The sequence below is a fragment of the Crotalus tigris genome, unplaced genomic scaffold (assembly GCF_016545835.1).
Source record: "Crotalus tigris isolate CLP2741 ecotype Arizona unplaced genomic scaffold, ASM1654583v1 scf7180000022411.5474196:2289641, whole genome shotgun sequence".
Lineage (NCBI taxonomy): Eukaryota > Metazoa > Chordata > Lepidosauria > Squamata > Viperidae > Crotalus > Crotalus tigris.
The window spans coordinates 411937-435459 of record NW_024099112.1 but is presented as its reverse complement, the minus strand read 5'-3'; the positions used below and the strand labels follow the sequence as shown (position 1 = coordinate 435459).

General features: G+C 34.1%; 1 protein-coding gene across 1 annotated transcript in view; it reads left to right on the top strand.

Moving 5' to 3' along the window:
- SAMHD1 (SAM and HD domain containing deoxynucleoside triphosphate triphosphohydrolase 1) overlaps positions 1-23241 on the top strand; it is a 31161-nt gene extending 7920 nt beyond the window's left edge. The window contains exons 3-16 of the mRNA XM_039319090.1: positions 672-750; positions 3514-3674; positions 4527-4642; positions 9077-9147; positions 10701-10856; positions 11937-12037; positions 13042-13150; positions 14363-14454; positions 14901-15016; positions 15855-15994; positions 18341-18436; positions 18728-18832; positions 19478-19615; positions 21513-23241. Coding sequence (XP_039175024.1) covers positions 672-750; positions 3514-3674; positions 4527-4642; positions 9077-9147; positions 10701-10856; positions 11937-12037; positions 13042-13150; positions 14363-14454; positions 14901-15016; positions 15855-15994; positions 18341-18436; positions 18728-18832; positions 19478-19615; positions 21513-21632 — 1600 coding nt within the window. The 3' untranslated portion in view covers positions 21633-23241. The remainder of the gene's footprint in view (positions 1-671; positions 751-3513; positions 3675-4526; positions 4643-9076; positions 9148-10700; positions 10857-11936; positions 12038-13041; positions 13151-14362; positions 14455-14900; positions 15017-15854; positions 15995-18340; positions 18437-18727; positions 18833-19477; positions 19616-21512) is intronic.
- Positions 23242-23523: the final 282 nt, after the last annotated feature.

Below are 23523 nucleotides of genomic sequence, written 5' to 3'. Positions count from 1 at the left end.
TTTTTATTTTCTAACTTTATGTCCTGTTTCTGTTTCCTGTACCCTGTTGTCTGTTTCACTTGATCCTTGTAACCTTCCTTATTTCTTTTATCTGTATCCTTTTTGATAAGAACTGTGGCCCTAATCAAAGTTGTGCAGGTCTTTGCAGCCCTAAGTCACACTAAGAAGCTTTTGACTTCTGCCAAAGGATTATTGCTTTTGTCATTGTGGTTTAGGGGTGCCATGCATCCTTGAATTGACACTACTATAACACATCCTAATAGTGGATACTGCTTTGCTTGCAGGATGTAAATAAAAATATAGTATGCATGTCATTTTTAGCTAAAATCTGCAGAACATTGCTCCGGATGAAATGAGAAAATGAAATATATGTATATGTTCTCATTAATCAAGTTAATGTGGAAATGTAAATCTATTTTTATTTTATTTAAATAAAATATTTAAATCTATTTTATTTTATTTAAAATAAGAATAAATGTACTTTTTGTTCATGAAGTTATCCTTTAAAAATCAGTGGTTTATCACCATCACTTTCTGCCAGAAGACATTTTACTAAAAATTTCTGTAAAAATTCTTGTCTTAATATGGAAGCTAAATTAATTGCTACTAAGTTCATTACTAAATAAAATATTGAATAATTGTTTAAGTCACATTATATGCTTCATTTTCAGAGCTGTAGGAGTGAAAGAGAAGCTGCTAGTTTGTGTGCGCCAACTGGCACAAAGTCAAAGTCAAACTGATATAACAAAAGTGAGAGAACAATTTCTTATTTATTATGTATGTTGAAAAAGGTTGATACCAAACAAAATTAGTCTTGCTGTAATATTATATAATTTTAATACTTAACCTGGCTATAAAATGTTTATTAGAATATAACAGAAGTCTTTAGATATTGCATCAGTGGTAGAGAATAGACATGCTTTCATTTTTATATGTTTGTTTAGGTGTTGTTTTACAATTGTAAAACCACCTGGTCTGTTTTCTGTCTGCCCATTAATTTCAAAATCATTGTTATATAATTCAAAAGAATGTTAGTATCTATAAAATTCAACTTTGAAACAAAATGTGTGAAATAACAGTTGTTTAAAATGAAGTCTCTGTAACAGAAGGCCATATCATATGAATCATAGGATCTTGGTGATTAGGACTCTGGGTTGATGTATAGTCTGGGTTTGAGACCCGAATGCTGTTGTGTGACCTAGTTGTTCAAAAGCGAGCAATCACAAATAGATAGGTACCATTTTGGTGGTCACATTAATGGGGACATGAAAGGGCCTCCCAACTGGGCAATGGTGATGTTACCAGCTAATCCTTTCAGCCCTTTCAATGGAAACGGATTGCATGAACCAATGTTGTATTTTGAATTATGCATCTCCAATGTTTAGCTGATATTACATTACATTCGTTCTGAAAGGATATATAGATATCCAGCAAAAAATTATACTTTCTGTTAAATTAACTATAATCTTAAAATGATAAAAATAATAGCCAACAGATGCTGAAATTGTCTTTCACTGATGTTCATCAACTGGATATGCTAATTTCTTCCATGCCTCTGTGTGCCCTTTGAACATTTAATTTAGTGTATTCTAACAACTAGAATAACAAGTACTGTAGTTATTTCATTAATTTGATATTTTTGCTTGGAAAACTTATAACCTCCTCCTTTATACATGGTAATCTTACAAATGGATCATCAAACAAATCAACTCAGAGTAACCATTTGAGACACAAATGATCAGACTGAAGTCATCCTTCAGACACGTTATGGGAAGACTTAACTCTCTGGAAAACTCTACAGTGCTGGGAAGGATGGAAGTAAAGAGGAAAGGAAGATGACCAACAGCAAGGCTTTACCATTGGAAGAATTAAAAGACTAAGTTGACAACAGTGGCTTTGAAAAAAATATATGGTCACTAAAAGTCGGCATTGACCTGATAGCACATAATAAATCATTATAATAAAGCAAAAAATCCCACATAACCAGAACAAAGTTAAGCAGAAGATCAGTTATTTAATCATATATGAAACTTTGAACACAGGGAAGATTATTGCTGGAAAATAATCACTTATTACCTGCAGTTCTCAAACTGGAGTTATGTTAAAGTGTCAATTTCTCTTGATAATCGAGATCTGATTTAAGCTTCCTTCCCAGTAGCATCCAAATATGTCTTATGACATCTAATGCAACAAAGGGGGGCAACAGATATTTGAGTAAAAGCAGAACCAAGATCTTTCCAGAATATGAAGGGGGACAAATATTAACTTTCTAAGTATGCCTATATTATTTTAAAAATTACTTAAATTCTGTGATGAAATGGAAGTTTAGATTACCCCAAAGATAAAACTGAAAATCTGAAAAGTTAAAATTCCCTGCTTTTTTTTTTTTTTAAAAAAACATAACGAGGTCCATCCCTTCCATAAGAATTTTCATAATCTTAAAACAGATAACTTTAAAAAATCCTCCTTTATCTACAGGCTTTATTTTCTACTCCAAATCTCTTCAAGATGGTAAGAGAGTAGCCATCTATAGTAGAATGGCAGAAGAAAGATAATAGCAAGTGTCGTGGAAAAACCCAATGAAAAAGACGAGACAGCAACACAAAACAATAATTCTTACTTTAAGATTCAGAGGTTTATTTTGCTAATAATTTGGAACATAGCAAACATAATAACACAACATCACTTACGTAGAAAACTCATTGCAATGAGGTCCAATGACATAGCAATTCCAATAAGGACAGGGATAGGCCAATAGTAAATCAATCAGGTCCAGTCTCAACTCTTTATACCCTTTCCCATCCTAAGACTGTAGACAGATGGTCAGCAATCTTATACTTTCTGCTGACTTTCTGCTGACTTCCTTCTGACGCTCTGCTGAACATAACTTTCCACATACTCGTGTACATTGGAACCCACATCCATCAGCTACTTTCAATTCCCTATATCTTACTGTTCCATTCCTTATGTTCTAAATATATTTGAAACAAGCAAGCTTTGTTGTTGTTAATTGCGAAATCGTGTCCGACCCATCGCGACCCCATGGACAACATTCCTCCAAGTCTTCCTGTCCTCTACCATCTTCTGGAGTCCATTTAAGTTCACATCTACTGCTTCAAGCAAGCTTAGCAAAATCTTATTAAGTAAAGTACAGTTGCAAACTGCAAAATTAAGCATAGCACAAACTTTGGTTCAATACTTTTTCCATGAGGCCTGATTTAGTTTACCTGGGCCTAAACCTTGCATAGAAGAACAATAGCCAATATTTTCATTTTCCACACGAGTATTAAAATCATTACTCCAGATTTTTCAATTTTTGTTTTATATGTGTGATGAATTTGTCCCAGTTGATTTTCATTTGGGCTACTTGTTACTTGTTAGTCAGGGGCTTTTAATTATCCTGGTGTTTATCTTAATTTTTTAGAATTAGAAAAAGGCAATGTTTATTCTTGATTGAAACATTATTCATCATTGATTAACGGATATTTTAAAATTTTGTTTTGCTTTTTCCAGGTATTTAATGATCCAATCCATGGTCATATTGAAATGCATCCTCTTCTTGTTTGCATTATTGACACACCTCAATTTCAGCGTCTACGATATATTAAACAGTTGGGTGGCACTTATTATGTTTTCCCAGGAGCATCACACAATCGCTTTGAACATTCTCTTGGGTAAGGAGTACTGTTTACTTGTTTATACGCAGGAATTGCCTTTGTATAAGTAAAAAGATTCTACTGAAGTTTTTAAAATAACCAGTTCCTGCTATATGTTTTCCATTGATGGAAATTTTTATATTTAAATTTTGCTTTATGATGCTGCATATTTAACTATACTTAAAATTTACAATACATAGTATTTTTTCATAAACTTTGGGAATCACCACTAATAATTGTAGTTGAAAAGAAAGACTACTTGACTTATATAGCTAGTATCTTGAATATAATGCAGTTTATTATGTTGAATACATTAATAAAACTGGGATTTGTGTAGAGAGAATTTCTGTATTGTAAGGTTTCCATGCTCCATGCAAAAATAAACAAGAGAGAGGAAAACATTTCTTAATTTCTGTTTGAGCCAAAGAAAACTTGCCTCTACATCAGTGTTTCTCAACCTTGACAATTTTAAGGCATGTGGACTTCAACTCCCAGAATTCCACAGCCAGCAATGCTGGCTGTGGAATTCTGGGAGTTGAAGTCCACATGCCTTAAAATTGTCAAGGTTGAGAAACACTGCTCTACATAGTGTATATAAAATACAGGCAAGAATACGCAGATATTGTTTTCTTCCTTTAAAAAAATTTCTTCCTTGTTTGACATTAAGTGGATGCATGAGGAAGATTTAATTGTTCAAAACAAAGATCTTTTAACGTGAAATATTCTCTATCTTATAATATTGAAATTCAGAATTTAAATAAGCCTTATAGCAGTTCATAATTGCATTACATTTGTAACTTAAATTCCCATTTTATTTATAAATCTTAAATTCAAGCCATAAAAAGATAATTTCTTCCCTTTTTGGAAAAGTGTTAGTCATCTCGCAGGCCGTTTGGTGCAGGCGTTGCAAGAACGACAACCGGAACTGAATATTGATCAAAGGGATATTCTCTGTGTTCAGATTGCTGGACTTTGTCATGATTTGGGTAAGTAATCTTTTTGCTAATAAGTAATATGTATATACACATTTTATACCATTTCAAACTATTTCTTGTGACAGTTTTAACAACTGTATTAACTTTTTTTTGAACAATTTTTATTAATTTTCTAATTTTACATTTAAATATTTGAAAAGCAATGTGGCGGCTGAGTTGGTCAAAAATTCAATAACATACAATTATTTTTAGTACAGATCTCAAATTATTACATTAAATTATTTATTACATTAAATAATTCCTTTCTTTCCCCCTTAGTATTTACTTTCTCATATTTAAATTAATACAATTCTTGTTTATATCGCTTAAATAAAAGTAACTTTCTTACATTTATCAATAATTTTTGTTCATACATATCTTAATTGTTTTAACATTCAATTTTTTCTGACAATCATTGTCGTGATTAGTTTTTCCCAATTTTAGTTTCCCATTAATGTTTAAATTTAACGTTTAATATTTATAATTTCTAAGTTTTAAATAACCCCAATTCCCTTTATCACAATTTATCTTAGGATCTAATGTTCAGGATACACCTTATCTATTTGAGTTCTCACCATCTTACATCAACTAATCAATAATACAATATAATCTTATTTTTTAGTAATTTCCAAATATCTTAAATTTAGTAATCAAAATTTCTGTTATTTCAACATTTAATACTTCCTCTTTTTTTCTCTTGATATCTACTATCTCATATTTAAGCTAATAATTTTTATTATTGCCGCTAAATAAAAACATATTTATTACATTCATCGATAAATTTTAGCTTATATCTATCTTAATTATCTTTACATTTAACCTTTATAAGCAAATCAACATTCAGATTTAACTGTTAATATTTATACTTCCAAGTTTTAAATGACCAAAGTTTTCTTTATCTCCACTCATTACAATATTTAGTATTCAAAGAACACATTTGAATATATTCTAGAATATTCTAATTCTCACTAGTAAGTCAAAATCTCAATTTTCTTCAGTCTTATTCTAGCTTTCTTTCTTTGCCAAATCGTCTTCCATGTCCGTGCTTTTGAATCATCAAATAAATCTCCCTGTATTATTATGTATATGATTTGATGTAGAAAAAACCATCTGGTCGCCATTTTTTTTGAGAGGACTAACAAATCATCTCTCTATTTTTCCATCTCGACGTAGTTGTTCTGAACTGTTTATCTTCTCTTCAGTCTGTTCTTCTTCTTGATCCTCAGGTTTTTTCTGATTTATGTAGAAAGTCTTTTCCCTTTTCCATATTGTCAGTCCCTTTTCTGGATTTTCCATTGACTGTATTTGTTGACAATTGAGTCTTCTGTCATAATATTTAATTGTTCTACTTTTTCTGTTGTATTCTGTGTAGTTCATTTTTTAGTTGAAATCAAAGTTCGAGTTCGTATCTCTGGGCTGACATCTTGTTCCTTTCTGTAACCTCTTATTTCATCAGTAGCTGTTAGAATAGTTTGATGAATTGCTTTCAACATAAAAAGAATCTGTTCCTAGCCTTCACCCATATTCTCTTTGTAATATATTAGGTTAAAAGCTTTGCAATCAGAGAATACAGAAAAAAAAATTTGTCACTGAGTATGGAACACACCTGGGCTTCTCAAGGTTACATAGCTCTAAAATTCTTTTAGTCCACAAACTTGAAAAACTAAAATTCCAATTAGGATCAGATTATTCTTGCAATGTTTTTAAACTCCCCTGGATAGTCAGTTGCTGCTGTTTCTGGAGGGAGGGGTAAAATCTAATTTCCCTCTTCACAGGGGGGAAAGTACTTTAAGCAGCTTTTGCAGATAAAAAAAATAGTTAGGATTTAAGAGAGGTAGATCTCACCCAGTCTCATCCGCGCTGTTTTATAGTTGCCTGGTGGTAAGTGTGACTTCGGCTGTCTGCTATGGCCAGTCTTTTGTCCGCCGGTTTGGAGGCCTGCCCCTGATCAAGAGGAAGGGCTACCGCTCTTCTGCGATCAAGCGGCGATCCCCTCCTTGCTGGTTACCCCTACAGGTGTGACTTTTGACTCTTTCCAGGGTCCCCCAGCGATGTGAAACTGGATGTGGAAGACAGAATTTGTCTTTCCGACGTCCATGGCGGCCGCGTTGGCAAACCAGAAGTCTTAGCAACTGTATTAACTTCTGCATTCACTTGATCAAATGTATGTTGGCCCTGAGATAGAAAAATGGACAAATTTCATGCTTGTGGAAAAAGAGTAGGGTACAATTATAAAATACTGCATTCAACATGAGACAGGTAAATTAATTTCTATACAAAAGAATAAATATTAATTTGATGTAAACTGTATCAATATTTAAAATGCAGTTGCTGATGTGGCTAAGGTGTACAAAGAGATTACAAAAGTCAATTTAATGATGAAATGTCTCAACTAGAATTTGTTATTTTGACTCTTATCTGCTGTAGAGATGTGGTAATTCAGTGCTTCTCCACCAATGGAATGTGACCAACTGATGGCACACAGAAGTAATTTATGTGGGGTGACATTCTTTCCCAAATCCTATGAGAGAGATAGAAGTTCACAAGGCCAATCCTGTTAAGTATGCTAAAACAAATAGAGCTGTACATCCACAGGAGTACCGTATTTTCCGGCGTATAAGACGACTTTCTAAAGCATGGAAATCGGTGCCGAAGTCGGGGGTCGTCTTATATGCCGAGTTGTCTTATATGCTGGAAATTACGGTAGTTTCCAGTGTATAAGATGACTTTCTAGGCATGGAAATCGGGGCCGAAGTCAGGGGTCGTCTTATACGACGGGTCGCCCTATACACCGGAAAATACGGTATATTTCTGCTGTCAATGAGCTTTAGAGTCAAAATAATTTCTTTTGTTGTTGTTGTTAGCTTTGTACCATTCTTTATTTGGATATATATACTTACTGTAGGCTTATAGTGTAAGGTTTTTAGCTCAGAATCCTAATAAATCCCAATGAGACTCTGAACACAAGGCAACTGAAAAAAACACAGGTTTATTCTTTTGATCAAAGGAATAAACTGGGTGTCTCAATCTCTTGTCACATGCATGCACTGCTGTGAGACAGAGGAGAGTAAGAACAACCTAATCAGAAAAATTCTGCTTTTTATAACTAATACACATGACAAAGTTCTTGCTTGTCTAAAAAGTTCCTTTGAATTTCCTTATCTATTCTAGCTCTGTCTGAGTACACAATAGCTTAATAGCTGGCAATTAGTCCAGAAACATAAGTTGTTACTTCTTCCAGCTGAGCCTGGAGCCTTGGCAGAAGAGCAAAAGACGAGACAAGGAGAAAAAGGGGGTGGGAAAAAAACAAAGTGTTGCAGATTCTTAAACACAGTTTAAAGTAACCGAAACATTTTCTTTGATTAGCATAATTTAGAATACAATGGAGCAAGCAGGAATAAATGAACAATAACTGGGCTGTGTTATACATGAAAGATTGATTATACATAAAATATTATATTTTGAAAGATTATAGCAAACCTTATTTTTAGCCCCAATTAGCTGTCATTATTTTGTGCAGGTAGCTGTAAAATTTACAGGATAGATAGCTTTTATCACAGTCACTGACCAGCAACTGAATTTGTCAGGAGTGTTATTGCAATGTTTTACTTCATTAACACATCCCTGCTAGTTCCTGCCTAGTTCCTCAGGCTGCCTGCCTTCAGGTCCCAGATTACTTTCAGTTCATTTATAACAAAGACCTAAGTTGCAGCCAGCCACCATTTTTGTGTTGAATTCTGAGATATTTACAGAAATAATTCTTTAAATGACTCTAATGACACTGTTTTGCTTCACAGCATGTCAACTTTTTTAATATTATTCATTTTAATGTTAACATTTAGAAACATCTAAAAGAAAGGTAAGGCAGGAAGATCTTGCTTTGGGAACTCTGGCAATATTTTAGCATAATTATTCTGTGAAAGGAAAACTAAATATAGTTTTAATATGCAGTGGAGTTGTTAGAAAGATAAATCTTGTGTATTACCAGTTAGCACAAATATAAGTCCAAATGCTAAGGTTTTTCTGTTTTTAGGAACTGATTACAAACCATGTTTTGAATAATGTAACAGAAAGAACATGCCATTTTCTTTGACTTCTAGTTTGTTTCTTTGGCTTAATATTGCTTTTAGCTTCTAAAGTTCTACTCTATAAATTAAATTACTTATTTCAACACGGTTTTTTCAACGCAAGCAATTAAAATACCGATATTTTGAAAACTGATAGAAACTTAAATTTTAATTCTAGTATAATTGTTAATCAGAGAGAGAGGGAGTGTATTAAAAAATTACCAATTCAGGTTCAGTACACAATAAGTGAATACTTTGGCTGTAATTTAGTAATACCTCAATAATTTGAGGAACATTTGAGTAGTATATCTATATGTGTTTAAAAATACACACATCTTAACTCTGCCACAAAGATTAATTGCATAATCTTTACTTTTAGGTCATGGACCATTTTCACATATGTTTGATGGAAGATTCATTCCACTTGCTCGCCCGGGATTAAAATGGAAGGTGAGTATTATTTTATTTTATTTATTAAATTTATATGTACTGTAATTGAGACATGTCCATGGAGATTCTTAATCATCCAAGTCATGGTTTGATGTTTGATGGAGGATTCATGCCACTTGCTCGCCCAGGATTAAAATGGAAGGTGGGTATTATTTTATTTAATTTATTAAATTTATATGTATTGTAAATGAGATATGTCCATGGAGATTCTCAATCATCCAAGTCATGGTTGTCCCAAAGGTGCTTTTCCAAAAGGCAACCAGACTTTCTTGGATTTTTTTTCTTGAAAATGTTTTGCTTCTCATCCAAGAAACTTCTTCAGTTCTGACTGAATGGTGGGGCATGGAAGAATTTTATATTCTCTGCAGTCATCTGGTTGTTAGCACTCTGAGGGTTGATCATTAGCGGTGTGAGAGTTCTTGAGGCCAGTTGGGCATTTATCTGTGCAAATGGGTGCGGAACTTTCTTGGGATGGCTGAAAGGACTGTGTTGTAGACAATCTTTCCATCTGTTTCTGAAAGACAAAAGTCACTCTTTTGAAGGCAGCAACAGTTAACATTCTGGTCAAAGACAGCAAGAGAAACCATAGCTTTTGGAGAGTCTGTTGTAACTTTGAATAGTCACTAAATGATTTGTCGTAAGTCGACAATTACCTCTAGGACAGTGGTTCTCAACCTGTGGGTCGGGACCCCATTTGGGGTCGAATGACCATTTCACAGGGGTCGCCAAACAAGGCTGTCTGCCATTTTCCCCCCTTTGGCCACGCCCCTGGCACCCGGTGATGTATAAGTGGTTGGGGGTCACCACAACATGGGGAACTGTATTATGGGGTCGCGGCATTAGAAAGGTTGAGAACCACTGCTCTAGGAGCAAGTATTTTATTGTTGCTTATTCTCTGAATGGATAGAAAAGCAACAATAACTGCAGTAACTAAATATTGTTTGCAATACATACAAACTTAAAACTATAGCAAATTACCTTCAAAATAGCTAGGATTCATAAGCCAAATTTAAATCATAGTTTTAAGCAGAAATATTAATTATGCTGGATTGATTGATAGTTTATATTGTGATTAACATAAAGAGGGTGTAGTGATGCAGCAGCTTAATGACCCTGGATTTGTTGATCAGAAATGGTCGGCACTCTGGCTGTTCAAACCCATGACACCACGTGACAGACTGAGCTTCCATCATTTCTCCAGCTCCTGCCCACCCTAGCAGTTTGAAAGCATGTAAAAATGCCGGTAGATAAATAGATATCTCTCCAGTGGGAAAAACTAGCAGCATTCCATGTGGAAGTGGGAGCCGGCGCTGGACCTGCCCAGTTGCAAGGCAAAGTCAGTGGAAGAAAGCCTATTATGACCCGACATCCACCAAAAGCTGCTAGCCAGCTGGGGCAAAGCTAGTTTGCCCCCTGTAGTGTACCCGTGAATAGCATGCATGCGTGAATAAAATAAAGTAGCTGCCAGAGCATTGTAGACTCCCCTGACTATGTATGCCGTATGCTTAAAAAAAAGTGATTTAACAAATATATATTTATATCTATGTTTACAGCATGAGCAGGCTTCTGTTCAGATGTTTGAACACTTAATCACTTCCAATAAGCTAAGGTCGAAAATGGAATATTATGGTCTCAAGTTGGATGAAGACATAGATTTTATCAAAGAACAGATAGCAAGTCCTGTTGAGAAGGAAAGGGGGGTTAAAAAGGTGAGTTCCATTTTTCATATCCCCGGATCTTACCTAAATGTGCAGTTTACTAGAATGAACTGGGATCAAAAAAGGAAAGAGGCAAAAGGCAAGGTCATTAGTTTCTGTTAGTTACTTATTTTAATATGTAAGGTGCAAGAGTTCAGTAGGACAGCAAACTGTTGTGTGCAGAAAGGCTTTGGCTTAGTCTTGACATTTCTGAGGGTGGAAGATGCTGCTTGCTGACATGTTTAGAGCTATCATTAGAATAAATGTATAAATGTTTTTTCAATCCTGTTCAAATAAAAAATAAATCTTTCTTTAAACAAAATTAAAAACTGAACTCAGAAATGAGGGAAGGCTTCTAAGAATTTTTTGAAATGTCATACAGAATTAAGACACCCACTAGGGCACATACATAAACTCTCTATATAAATGCAAAACTTTTTTTAAAATCAGGCATCGTACAGCAATGGGAATAATTATGGAATACATCTATAATCGATGGGCAATTAATTTTCCCAAGGGCCACATAAAAAACTGAAACTGTTGTGGACAGTCACCACTGTCCTGCTCCCCCCCCTCCATCCCTGACACTGCACTACTGTCCTGCCTCCTGCTGACACCCTTCTCCCACCACTGCTGCTGCCTCACCCTCCCCCGCCTCCATGGGCCGGGCTGGGGCTTCCCGCTTTTTAATTCTTTATGATTAAAATAGCACTTAAATTTAGCACCTATGCTTTACAGCAGTCTCTAAGTGGTTTATAAAGTTAGCATATTGCCCCCAACAATCTGGGTCCTCATTTTATCAGTCTCAGAAGGATGGAAGGCTGAATCAACCTTAAGCCCATCAGGATTGAAGGAACTGAACTCCTGGCAATATGAGCAGAGTAAGCTTGCAATACTACATTCTAACCACTGCGCCATCATGGCTCATAAAATACTGATTATAGGAATTAATTTGCTGCAGCATTTGCAAAACTTTGGAAAGGTACTGCTTAAAAATCTTGGTTCCATTGTAATTTATTTTCACCATGAAATAGGTAAAAAAATATTGATTAGAAGACAGTATTTGCCTATATTTTTGTCCTTCTCATTCAGTGGCCCTATCATGGTCGTTCCCCAAAAAAGAGTTTTCTTTACGAAATAGTGGCTAACAAAACAAGTGGCATTGATGTTGATAAATGGGACTACTTTGCCAGGTATGGAAACATTACTATTTATCGGACTTGAAAACATTTTTAGAAGTGATATTGGAAGAGTTTTGCCCACAACACCTTCAAGAAACTGAAATTTTTCCATTTCTAAAAGAATAGGAATGTATTTTTCTTTGTAATTAGACTCCTTGAATTTTATCAATGATTTTAAGTGTTTTTATGCTTTGTATGTTATTATGTATTATTTTAAATTGTTAGTCATCTTGATGTAAAGGCAAGCATACATAGAAATAATAAATAACCTAATGTAGTTTCCTTTCAGAGGATACCAAACTCTATTCATATATATCAAGAGTGGGCAAGAAATGGGTAGATCTTAGCTCAGTTTTATCTCAAGCTTTATCATGTATTTTAATAAATAAAGAAATTAAGTTATTAATTGGATCATTTTGAGAAATCTTTGATAAGCCAATACGTTGGTACCAAATTTAGTTCTGTGTAAAGTAGGTTGATATCAATACAAATGGCAATTTTCAATTATTTTCATTCCACCTCTACAATATCTCGACCATAGCACTCTTTCTATTGATTCTGCAGAATAATATATCAGAAAGCTGTAGAGGAAGCTGAGTAAAAATAAGCATCCTCACCAGTCCACATTTGATGTTTTTCTGAGTGAAATGATTCCTGTGGATCTCTAATTCATAGAAAACAATATGGTGGAAAATGAGAAAGAATATTGGTCAGATGATAACCATGACTTTAAAATCAAATAAATGAACATTAAAAATGTTGATTGCTATAGATTTTTAGAATGTTGAAATACATTATTGACCTGTTTCATGTTCATCATCTATTTTGGTTTAATAATTTTGCTACTGTTTTGCTTTCCATAAATAATATTTTAAATCAGTACTGTATGTTAATTTGTGTGCAATAATATTTATTATAATCATTGTAAATGTATTCATGAGAAAATATAAAATCCAAACTAGATTTGAAAAAAACATATTTGAATGGTCTTATTTGTCTTTTTGGAATATACTCAGGGATTGTCATCATCTTGGAATTCAAAACAATTTTGATTATGAACGCTTCATTAAATTTGCTCGGGTGTGCCAAGTGAAAGATATGATGCATATTTGTACCCGTGACAAGGTAAATTCCCTTGGACAGATTGTGTATTTTGTATATTTCACAAAGGTATCAGTTATCCAAACTACACGACAGGAATAAGAAAAGGTTATAGTTCTTCTGAAGGAGAATACAGAATTTTAGAACTGGATTTCTTACTAGTCTAAATTCTGACTTCCAAAGATTAGAAAGCTAACTCTTTGCTTATCAAAGTTAGTGAGTTTATTGAATGGTGAAAGAGTGGCGCTGAAAGCCTTAAAGAGCGATCAAGGCAAGAAGCTGTTTTATGTAATCTCTAACCTATATTTTATTTATTAGATTTGTTTTTGCTGCCCATCTTGTCTCAAGACGACTCCGGATGGCTTATTTTTATTTATTTATTTATTGCATTTTTGCAGATATATGCTGTCGTCGTCATCATCAAAGCAGAAATAAGGGTCAGAAGTGTCCCCGTGACACCTTTTATTTCACTTAAGATTTGCAAATTCCCTTTGAAGGGAAGGAAGATCTAGACTTGAGGGGAGATGGGGCTTCCGCCTGGCCCTTCAGTTCCACTGTGCTGGCTATTTTAGCCATGACCTGTCATTTTAAATGCTGAATATAATATTGCCTTGTGGGTCTACTAAAATATAAGATGAAATATCTAAGACATAATGATAGAAAAATCATCTAAACAACAAAGCAATGTAAACTGCAAAAATAACTGTTGGAGAATTTTTCACTGATTAAAATAATTTTATATTTATAGAACTTTCATACAATATATTGTCAATATAGAGTCCATATATTGCTCTGTTCAAGAGTAGTTTTTTTAAAAACATTACTATTTAGAAAAACAAACTCCAGTATAAGGAACTATGGTAAAATTGATACAGTAAGATTGCAGTAATAAACATTTAGCTTTGAGTGATCCTCTTTAGACTTAGACTTATGAGAAGCTGTGAATCGGATGACCAATCTAAGCTTTTGATATATAGCATTACATAGTGAATATTTTATTCATAATAAATGTTCCAGAAATATCCTGTATTTCTTCAAAATAGTCATCAGAATTCATTTCTGTACATCTGAAATGAGCATTTGGAGTGAGTATTTCATATATCCCTGACCGTTAGAGAGTCAGAGATTTTGCAAGTGGATGTTTTTGTGAATTAGTTGGTAATACTGTTCTCAATGCTGTATTGTTTTGTAGCTATAGTTTTAATAACAAAGATAAATATTTTTTATATTTAAAAGGAGGTTGGAAATGTGTATGATATGTTCCACACACGAAATTGTCTGCACCGCAGAGCATATCAGCATAAAGTTGGCAACATTATTGAAACCATGTAAGTTTGAAAGGATCTACTCTGGTGGGAAATGTTGATTAAATCAATTCTTATAAAAATATGCATTTTAATAGTTTTAAATCTGCATACATTTGCAATGAACAAGATATTATTTGAAGAAGTTATATCTCTACATGATTAGGGAGGGAAATGCTGCTTCAATAAGGCCTGATGTTTAGCTGTACTTTTTATGAATAAGTTGTGTTAATATACTTAGAAGTATCATGGGTCTCTCAAAATATTTTTAATAAATTAATCTAGCCAATTAACTGTTTTTCTCTGCTAATATAGCCCAGATGAACAAACTCCTTCCTTTCTCTCTTAATAATTGTCAAAGTAGATTTCATTGAAGAAGGTAAATGTTTATATTTAAGTACAATTAAATTTGTAGTTTCTGGAAAAGAGTTTTTAATAATTTCCAGTTCATATCATCCATTTCATATTAGGATTACTGATGCCTTTTTAAAGGCTGATCCACATATCAAAATAAAGGGCTCAGATGGAAAAGTATTCCAGATCTCTACAGCACTGGAAGACATGGAAGCCTATACAAAGCTGACAGGTGAATATGTGGGTTTGCCAGAAATTCTTATCACATTAAATATGAGAAGTATTTCTCTCAGATTTCAGTTTTGCAACAAGGTGCTATAATACTATAACAATGTTTCCACTGAAACTGCAAATCGTCTCAAAAACTGGGTATTTCTGCAGGTCTTTACTGTTTTGGATGGTACTACAGTTATATAATCTATAGTTTGGAAGGGTTTGTGGAATTAGAAAATGAGGAAAAAGATCTTATCCCAGTGATGGCGAATCTTTTAGAGACCGAGTGCCCAAACTGCAACCCAAACCCCACATTTATTGCTGGGTGCTGGGTGGGCGTGGCTGACTGGGTTGGCATGGCTGCAGTAGCCATGGCTGATTGGGTGGGCATGGCCAGGGTGGGTATGGCCACCTCAACGATGCTCGTGGGGAGGGATGCCTGTGAGGACCAGGCAGGGTTGGTTGCTGCCTGACACCATCGACCCCTGCACACAGAAGCCAGCGAGCGCATGGGGGCAGATGGTGTTTGTCAGGAGCCACAGCCTGTCGGCTGTCCTACATCATGGCAAACTGGCCAGAGAGCCCCATTGATGCGGGCAGAGATGGCCCCGGGATGGCTGGAAGGAAGCCCTTGCCTGGCCTGGGCCCCATCTGCAGCTACTGCTGCTCTGACAGGCCAACCACGCAGGGAAGCAGGAGGGGCAGCGGGAGTCTGGAGCTGCCTCAGCTGCTTGCTGGCAGCCCGACAAGAAAGCGGATCTCACGCTCTTTCTTTTAGTTTGCATTATTGTTTATTATTGAAATCTTTAATAGAAATATATGTGAGAATAATTATTTATATATTGCTACTGTGGCAGATGAAATCTTTTTAAAGATTCTACATTCTGATGAACCAGAGCTGAGTGATGCACGGGAAATTCTGTGTAAAATACAGCAGCGTGATCTCTTTAAGTGCTTGGGGGAAACACAGCCACCAGAGGGCAAGGAAATTAAAAAGGTAGAGACAATTTTTTAAGTTGCATGTTATGTCATTTCATTGTATGAATTCACTTAGCTATAATAATTGAGCAATCATTCATTTTCTATATTCTTGAATATAAATCTGTCATAAGATTCATAAAGTTTGGCAATATTTTGAAATTTGGATCATTAAAAATAGGGAAGGATGACCAAGAGCATTTAAAAGTCCCCTAAGGGGACTCATCACTGTGTGCGCCACCACAGTTGCCTCTACTGACAAGATGGGTGGCACATAAATATAATAATAAATAAAAATTCTGAACCAGTTGAAGTTTCTGGGTAGTCGTCAGAATAATAGAGTTGAAAGAGACCTTGTGCATCATCTAGTCCAATCCCCTGCTCAAGCAGGAGACCCTCTACCATTTCTGATAAGTCGCTGTCCAGTCTTTTCTTGAAAGCCTCCCATGATGAAGCACCCACAACTTCTGAATGTAAGCTGTTTCATTGGTTGATTGTTCTCACTGTCAGAAAATTTCTCCTTATTTCTAGGTTGAATCTCTCCTTGATCAGTTTCCATCCATTGTTCTTTGTCTGGCCTTCAGGTGCTTTGGAAATTAGGTTGTCTCCCTCCTTTCTGTGACAGCCCCTCAAATATTGGAACATTGCTATCATGTCACCCCTGGTCCTTCTCTTCACTAGACATGACCAGTTCTTGCAACTATTCTTCATATGTTTTAGCCTCCAGATCCCTAATCATCTTTATTGCTCTTCTCTGCATCTACATGTTGCAATAATCCAAATAGGAAGGGACTAAGGCATGAGTAATTGTGAGCAAAGTCTCCCAATCCAGGAAAGGTTGTAATTGGAACACCAGATGAATCTGTGCAAAGTAGAACTTTCATTGTTTCAGAATGTTTTATTTATGTGTGTTTTAGTGAAATGGAATTCTTAGTAGCTTGAGTGCTCCATTTCTATACTATTAAAACTCTGTGTCCTTTGATTGGATGAAATGGTGCATCATAGGATAACAATTTCTGAACCAAGTTACTTCAAATGGGCTAACTTACAAAATGTTTCCAAAATCTGGGGCCCATGACTCCCAAGGGATAAAATTTGGGAAAGTTGTGGCTGTTATAATATGATCTTTATTTTCAATCGTCTTATGACAGTTTTTGAGCCAGTATCACAATCCCTTGCTTCCTCCTCCACTCAGCAGCAGCTTCTTACCTGCTTACCTGAAAGAGAAGGGAAGAAAATGGGAAAGAGGGAGGGACGGAGAAAGAAATATTTCTTGTCCTCCTTGACAGATTCCTACAAGGAAACTGAACGGGGAAGGTAGTAGGAAATTGAAAGTTGCTTCTATTCTGACTGCTTTTTTTTTTGCCCAACTTTATTTCTCTTTTTAAGTAAGGAAATATCTCTGAAACAATAACCCAACAGGGCAAGGATTGTCTAATCAGAACTAATGTTTCAGTGTTCATAGAAAATCATGGGAATGAGCCTTTTCATCCCAGTTGCACAGGAAAAGAAGAGATGGCAGCCTTTGGTAATTATTGGGTAGTGTACTTGCAGGAAACAACATGTTTTTGAAAATTGAAAAATCCTTTTGCAATGAATTAGGTAGGATATTCTCCATTTACAACAGAACTTCTATTGGAAATAGCAATAGAATTAAATTGCTGTCCATGCACACATACTCTCAAAAGGCATGTACTCCATACTTTCCTTTCAATAAGGTACAAGGCACTGGAAAAAAAACCCAAAAAACTTTCCTTTCAAAAATGTATCTTCCGATAAATTCATTTTGTATTTAATAATTATTTTTCATGTTTCTTCATTCTACAGTTCAGATATATGACTAATATTCTTATTTTTCTTTTTGTAAAATTGAATTGTTGCTTTTCATTCATAAGAGTGCTGCATCTTTTAAGGATCCTAATAATGTAGGTACCTTAGAGGCTGTTAGAGCATATGAGCCATACTTTTTATTAAATCCATATTTCAATTATATACTATATATTTCCAAGAAAATGTAGTTATACGTTTTTATCATGAAATAATAAATATTACAATATAGTAACCTTGCCTTCTCTTTGTAATGGAGATTAACTTCACTCCAACTGTAGTCCATCTGAAGAGTGTTCGGAATGTTCTTGCCAATGTAGATGTAATTACTGCTTTGAAAATTATACACATAAACACATACACACACACACACACACACATATAGATTATATAGATAGAATATAATGTTATAGCAATTCTGTATTTGTTGCAGTAAATGATATATGTAACTAAAATATTTTTTAAAATATTAATCAAGTTTCCGAAAATACTGTTGTCTGCTGACTCAATGAAAAGTTAAAAATGTTATGCCTTCCAGGAAGACTATGATAGATTGTGTGCTGAAATTGTTGAGTGCAAACCTATGGCAATTTCTCAAGATGTGGAACTGAGGGCTGAAGATTTTTTTGTTGATGTAAGTAAGGTGCTTTTTTGGTTTTGTTTTTATCAATAAAGGAGAATATTTGTAGCTCAGTGGGTTCCTTGGTGGTCTCTGAGCTTGGTTGTTTTTTGCAAACTAGGTATCCTTATCAGTTTTAGTACTGATCTTTAGCACTGATGATGTTATCTAATCTGGGTAATGAAACGTCTGCAAGAAAACAACCAAGCTCAGCCTTTTTAAAAAATAAAATACCTTACTTTGCTTTCTTAGAGTGTATTTATATAAATTGTTAAGTGTGCTCTATTTTGATTTTGCCATATAAAGGTTATTGATATGGATTATGGAATGAAAGAAAGGAACCCCGTCAATAATGTTCATTTCTACTGCAAGCATGACATCACTCAGGCAGTCAAAATTGCAAGAGAACAAGTAAGTAAAAATGGGAGCAGTTCATTTTGCCAGTTTATTGTATTGGTTTTAAGAAAATAGCCACCATATTACAGGTAGTCCTTGATTTAAAAGTATAATTGAGCCCAGAATTATGTTCAGAATTCATGAAGTTATCATATAACCATATCTGAATTTACAATGTTATTTGTAGCGGTTGTAACGTGAACCCTGTGATTGTAATGCAAACCCTGTAAAGCATTAAGTAAATCTTGTGTCCTCAATGGCCATTTTTTGCCAGAATCAGAACCATATGCTAGTTGCTGGCAAAAAAAAAAAGAGTAAATCATGGTCATGTGATTGCAGGATTGTGCAAATGGCCGTAAATGTGATCCACTTGCTGAGTGCCCAAAATACGATATGAGACTGGGGAAGAGAGCAGCCATTGCAGTTTCAGATCTGGGTCAAAAGTACTTTTGGGGGTGGGTTCTTTGTACAGTCGCTAAGCAATAAGTTGAGAATTGCCTGTAATGATATTCAGTTTTAAAGGTTGAATCTTCTACACTAGCTCTATTATGCTTGTATTAGATGCTCCTTTTATAATGGCTTTCAATGTTCTGTTTTACTGCTTGGGGAAGATCAGGAAAGTCACTGAAGTTAAGCGTTTTAATTATTTATGTCTTTAAGGTTTCAAAGCTGCTCCCAGAAAAATTTGCAGAGCAGATCATCAGAGTTTATTGTAAAAAAAAGGATACAAGGATAATTGAAGCTGCTACAAAATATTTTGTTCAGTGGTGTATGAATAAGGATTTCTCTAAACCAACGGTAAGATGTTCATACATGAATGAAAGTACACTCATAATAAGATATCCTCCTGAACATTTTGGAAAGTGTAATTCTTTTTTTTAAAAAAGTTTTATTATTGTTATTTTTAAACAAAGTTCAATAATAATTATTCAACAAAACGTGTTATGTAGGTATCTTATTCACTAATACGAATTAAATTCCTAATCCCTAAATCTTTTCTCTAACCATTGATAAAATAGATCCCAAGTTTGAAAATATTCTGTTTCTTCTTTTTCTTTCAACCTTAAAGTAAGTCTGTCCATTTCCGCACAATCTAATATTTTTTTGATTATTTCTTCTTCTGGTGGTATTTCTTCATTTTTCCAATATTGTGCAAATATAATTCTTGCTGCTGTTATCACATGTAGAATCAAATATGTACTTTCTTTATCAAGTTTTTCTGGCATTATACCTAGTAATAAAATTCAGGGTTGTAGTCTATGTGTTTCTCTAACATTTTTTCTAACCAAATGTGTATTATTGTCCAATATCTCCTTGCTTTAACACATATCCATCACATATGATAATAAGTTCCTGATTTGTGTTTACATTTCCAACATTTCTCTGACATGTTTTTAAACATTTTTGCTAATCTTGGTGCCAAATGCCATCTATAAAACATTTTATATAAGTTTTCTTTGTATGAAGCTGACATTGTCAATTTATAGTTTCTTTCCCACAAACTTTGCCACTTTTCTATATTATATCCAAAATTCTTTGCCCATACTATCATTGTCTCTTTTACTTGTTCATCTTCCCATTTTGAAATTTAATAAGAAATTGTACATTTTTTAAATTAACTTTTCATCAGAAATTAATAATTCTGATCAAACATAATCTGTTCTTTGTAAAATCTGTACTGTTTAATATCTTTATCATATCTGACTTGCATTTGTAAATGTGACCACGGTGTTAAATCGATGCCTGATTTTCCATCTCTTGCCTGGATTTTAAGTTCCCTTCAGAATTTAGAATATTTTTGTATGTCCATATTTTATTGAGACTGACTAGATTTGGATGTACGAATGCTTCCATTGTTGAAAGCCATCCTAGTTTTTTAAAATAAATTTTAAATTTTATTTTTTCCCAAGGTAACAATAATGCATTTCTAATGTAGTGGTTTTAGAAGTATTTATGTATTTTATTTTTTCCGTACCATAGAAAAGCATGCCAACCAAGCTGCAGGTCATGTCCCTCCAGATACAGAAATCTTTTATTTCTAAGAGCTATCCATTCTTTTATCCATGTTAACACTGATGCTTGATAATATAAAACCCAATCTGGCAAGCCAAAGCCTCCATTTCCCTTGGCTTCTTGTAACATTTTCAATTTAATTCTAGCTTTCTTTTCTTGCCAGATAAATTTTTGAATTAGAGAGTTTAAATCTTCAAAGAATTTTTTCTCCAGTTTCATAGGTATCATTTGAAATAAAAATATATTTTTGGTAATACATTTCATTTTCACCGTAGCAATTCTTCCTAATATTGACAGTTGAAGATTCTTCCATTTCTCCAAATCAAGCTTTATTTGGTTTAACAATTTAATGTAATTATCTTCTTTTATTGTTGGAACATCTTGCTGTCAAATATATTCCCAAATATTTGAACTTTTTGACTATTTGCAATTCTATTTTTTCTAATAATTGCTTTTTTTGTTTATCTGTAACATTTTTAACTATCACTTTAGTTTTTTCTCTATTTATCTTTAATCTTGTTATCTCTCAAAATTGTTCTATCTTTTCCAATAATTTAGGAATCGTCTCCCTTAAATGCACACATAAATATTTATTTCAGTTGTCAGGAGAAAAGATGACAAAATATCTTAACAGTTTATCTGAAATGCAAAACTTAATTTCTCCATTTTGATTATTTGATAGGATGGTGATGTGGTTGCTCCAGAACTTACTCCAATGAAAAAAGGCTGGAACAAGGATGATGAAAATCAGGTTTCAAACACAAACAGTGCTGCTTTAAATTGTAAAACAAAACTTTTTTAAAGATTGAGTTAGTATATTCCTTCAATCTTGTGTGTTTGCATGTATCTTTGTGTGTGGATGTATTTTAGCCAAACTTTCTCCAAAAGATATTCTGTAAAATTACAGAGTAAGCCTGCATAATCCCTTTAAAAAACTGCAGTGGAAAATACCTGTAGACTTTTTCACAAAATTGTATATTATTGTGGTTTTGACAATAGCTGTGCAAATAATTTATCAACATTATTTTAGTGTTAATTTAAGATAAACATCACTGTTCTATATAGCAAACTTACAAACTTTAAACTTCAGGGATTAAAAGTCAAGAAACTTAAGATTTATAAATCATTTTTCTAAAATATTCTGAATACTTCACTGAACCCAGCATTGTTTTTATAAGTGTAAATTTTCTAAATTTGCACAGGGAGAGCTAACCAATTTTCATTAGGCTTTATCTTCTCCTGAACTGTTGGAAATGCCCCCCCCCATTTCAGAGATGCTTCCTCAAGGGATGGGGAAAGGGTTTATAGTAAGTAGGCCTGAGTGATTTTTATTTATTTCATGTCCAGATTAAATCTTAAACTGCCAAAATGAGGCTACCTTTTTGGCTTTATCGTTGGCCAGAAACAAATCACTTTCAGTGCATTCTACTGGTAGTAATTGACAGACCAACAAATGGCCCAGACTCTGCCTCTCCCCACTTTCATATTGCACATTGTTATCCACCAGCAACCCCCTATTTGAGCATGTTGATTTTACTTTTAGGCACTTCCATCATCAACTTTTTCAGTGTCTTCCAACTAACATAGGGAGATCAAATCCCTCAGCCATGTTCTCTTTTGAGATTATTTCTTGTTCCATAAATTCTGTTCTCCATCTTCTAATTTAGTTTTGCTCCTCCCATAAAATTTCCTAGATTTAAGTCGACGAGTTTGGGGTATGTATCCATTCAGAGGATGTCGGGGGATAATTCTCTCGTTTGGTTCTCAGCGTCTGCTGCTACTTCTCTCCTAATCCTAGGTAGAGCAATGCCAGCAAAAGGGTACATTTTCTTAATTGGTGTGGGTTTAGGGCATCTGACAGTGATGTCAACTTGCTTCGCATGTGTGGATGCACTCCATTCTGGAGTAGCATATCCTGCTGCAGAAATACTCAGGGCCAAAATCGATATCTGCAGTGTAGATGGCTGAGGCCCCCCCCCCCAATGTATAATTTGTCAGTTTCATGAAAATGTTATTCCTTGCACTAACTTTAGCTTTAGTATTCAGGCAGTGTTGTTTAAATTAAAAATTAAATCAAAAATTGGATTACTAATATTCACAAATATTCTTTCCACTAGTGCAAACCATAAACAGTGAAATGAACTAGTGAATAAAATCCATAACTTCCCTATCTGAGTAAATACATAAAATAAAATTTGAGAGTGGGGAAGCTCTTCTGCTACTTGCTTGAAATTTATATATTTTCTGTGAAATTATTCCATAATTCTTTAACTTTTAGATCATGACAGCTGGTGAATGTATATTGATTTAGAGCTAAATATGCATTAGCACAATAAATATTACAATATTTTAATATTAAAGTTATGAATATTTTGATAATTGTTTTAATAAAAGAAACAACTATAAAACAATATAGGACTCTTGCTTTCAATGAAACAAAAGAAAATTATTTTGAACCATAAAGAGACAAAACTGTAAGAGGAAAGTGTTTCCAACTTCTCTGAAGCCAACTTTTAATGTATTTTTATGTCTTGTAGTAATCAGATAGTATGGATTCTTTGTTTAGAACAATATGATATTTCTTTACATTATTTCTGGAAACCAAATTCTACAATATTTACTTTATATATTAACGTAGCATGTTTCTGTTAATTGCAAGAACTAATATTTCATTCTAAAGTATAATTCTTGTT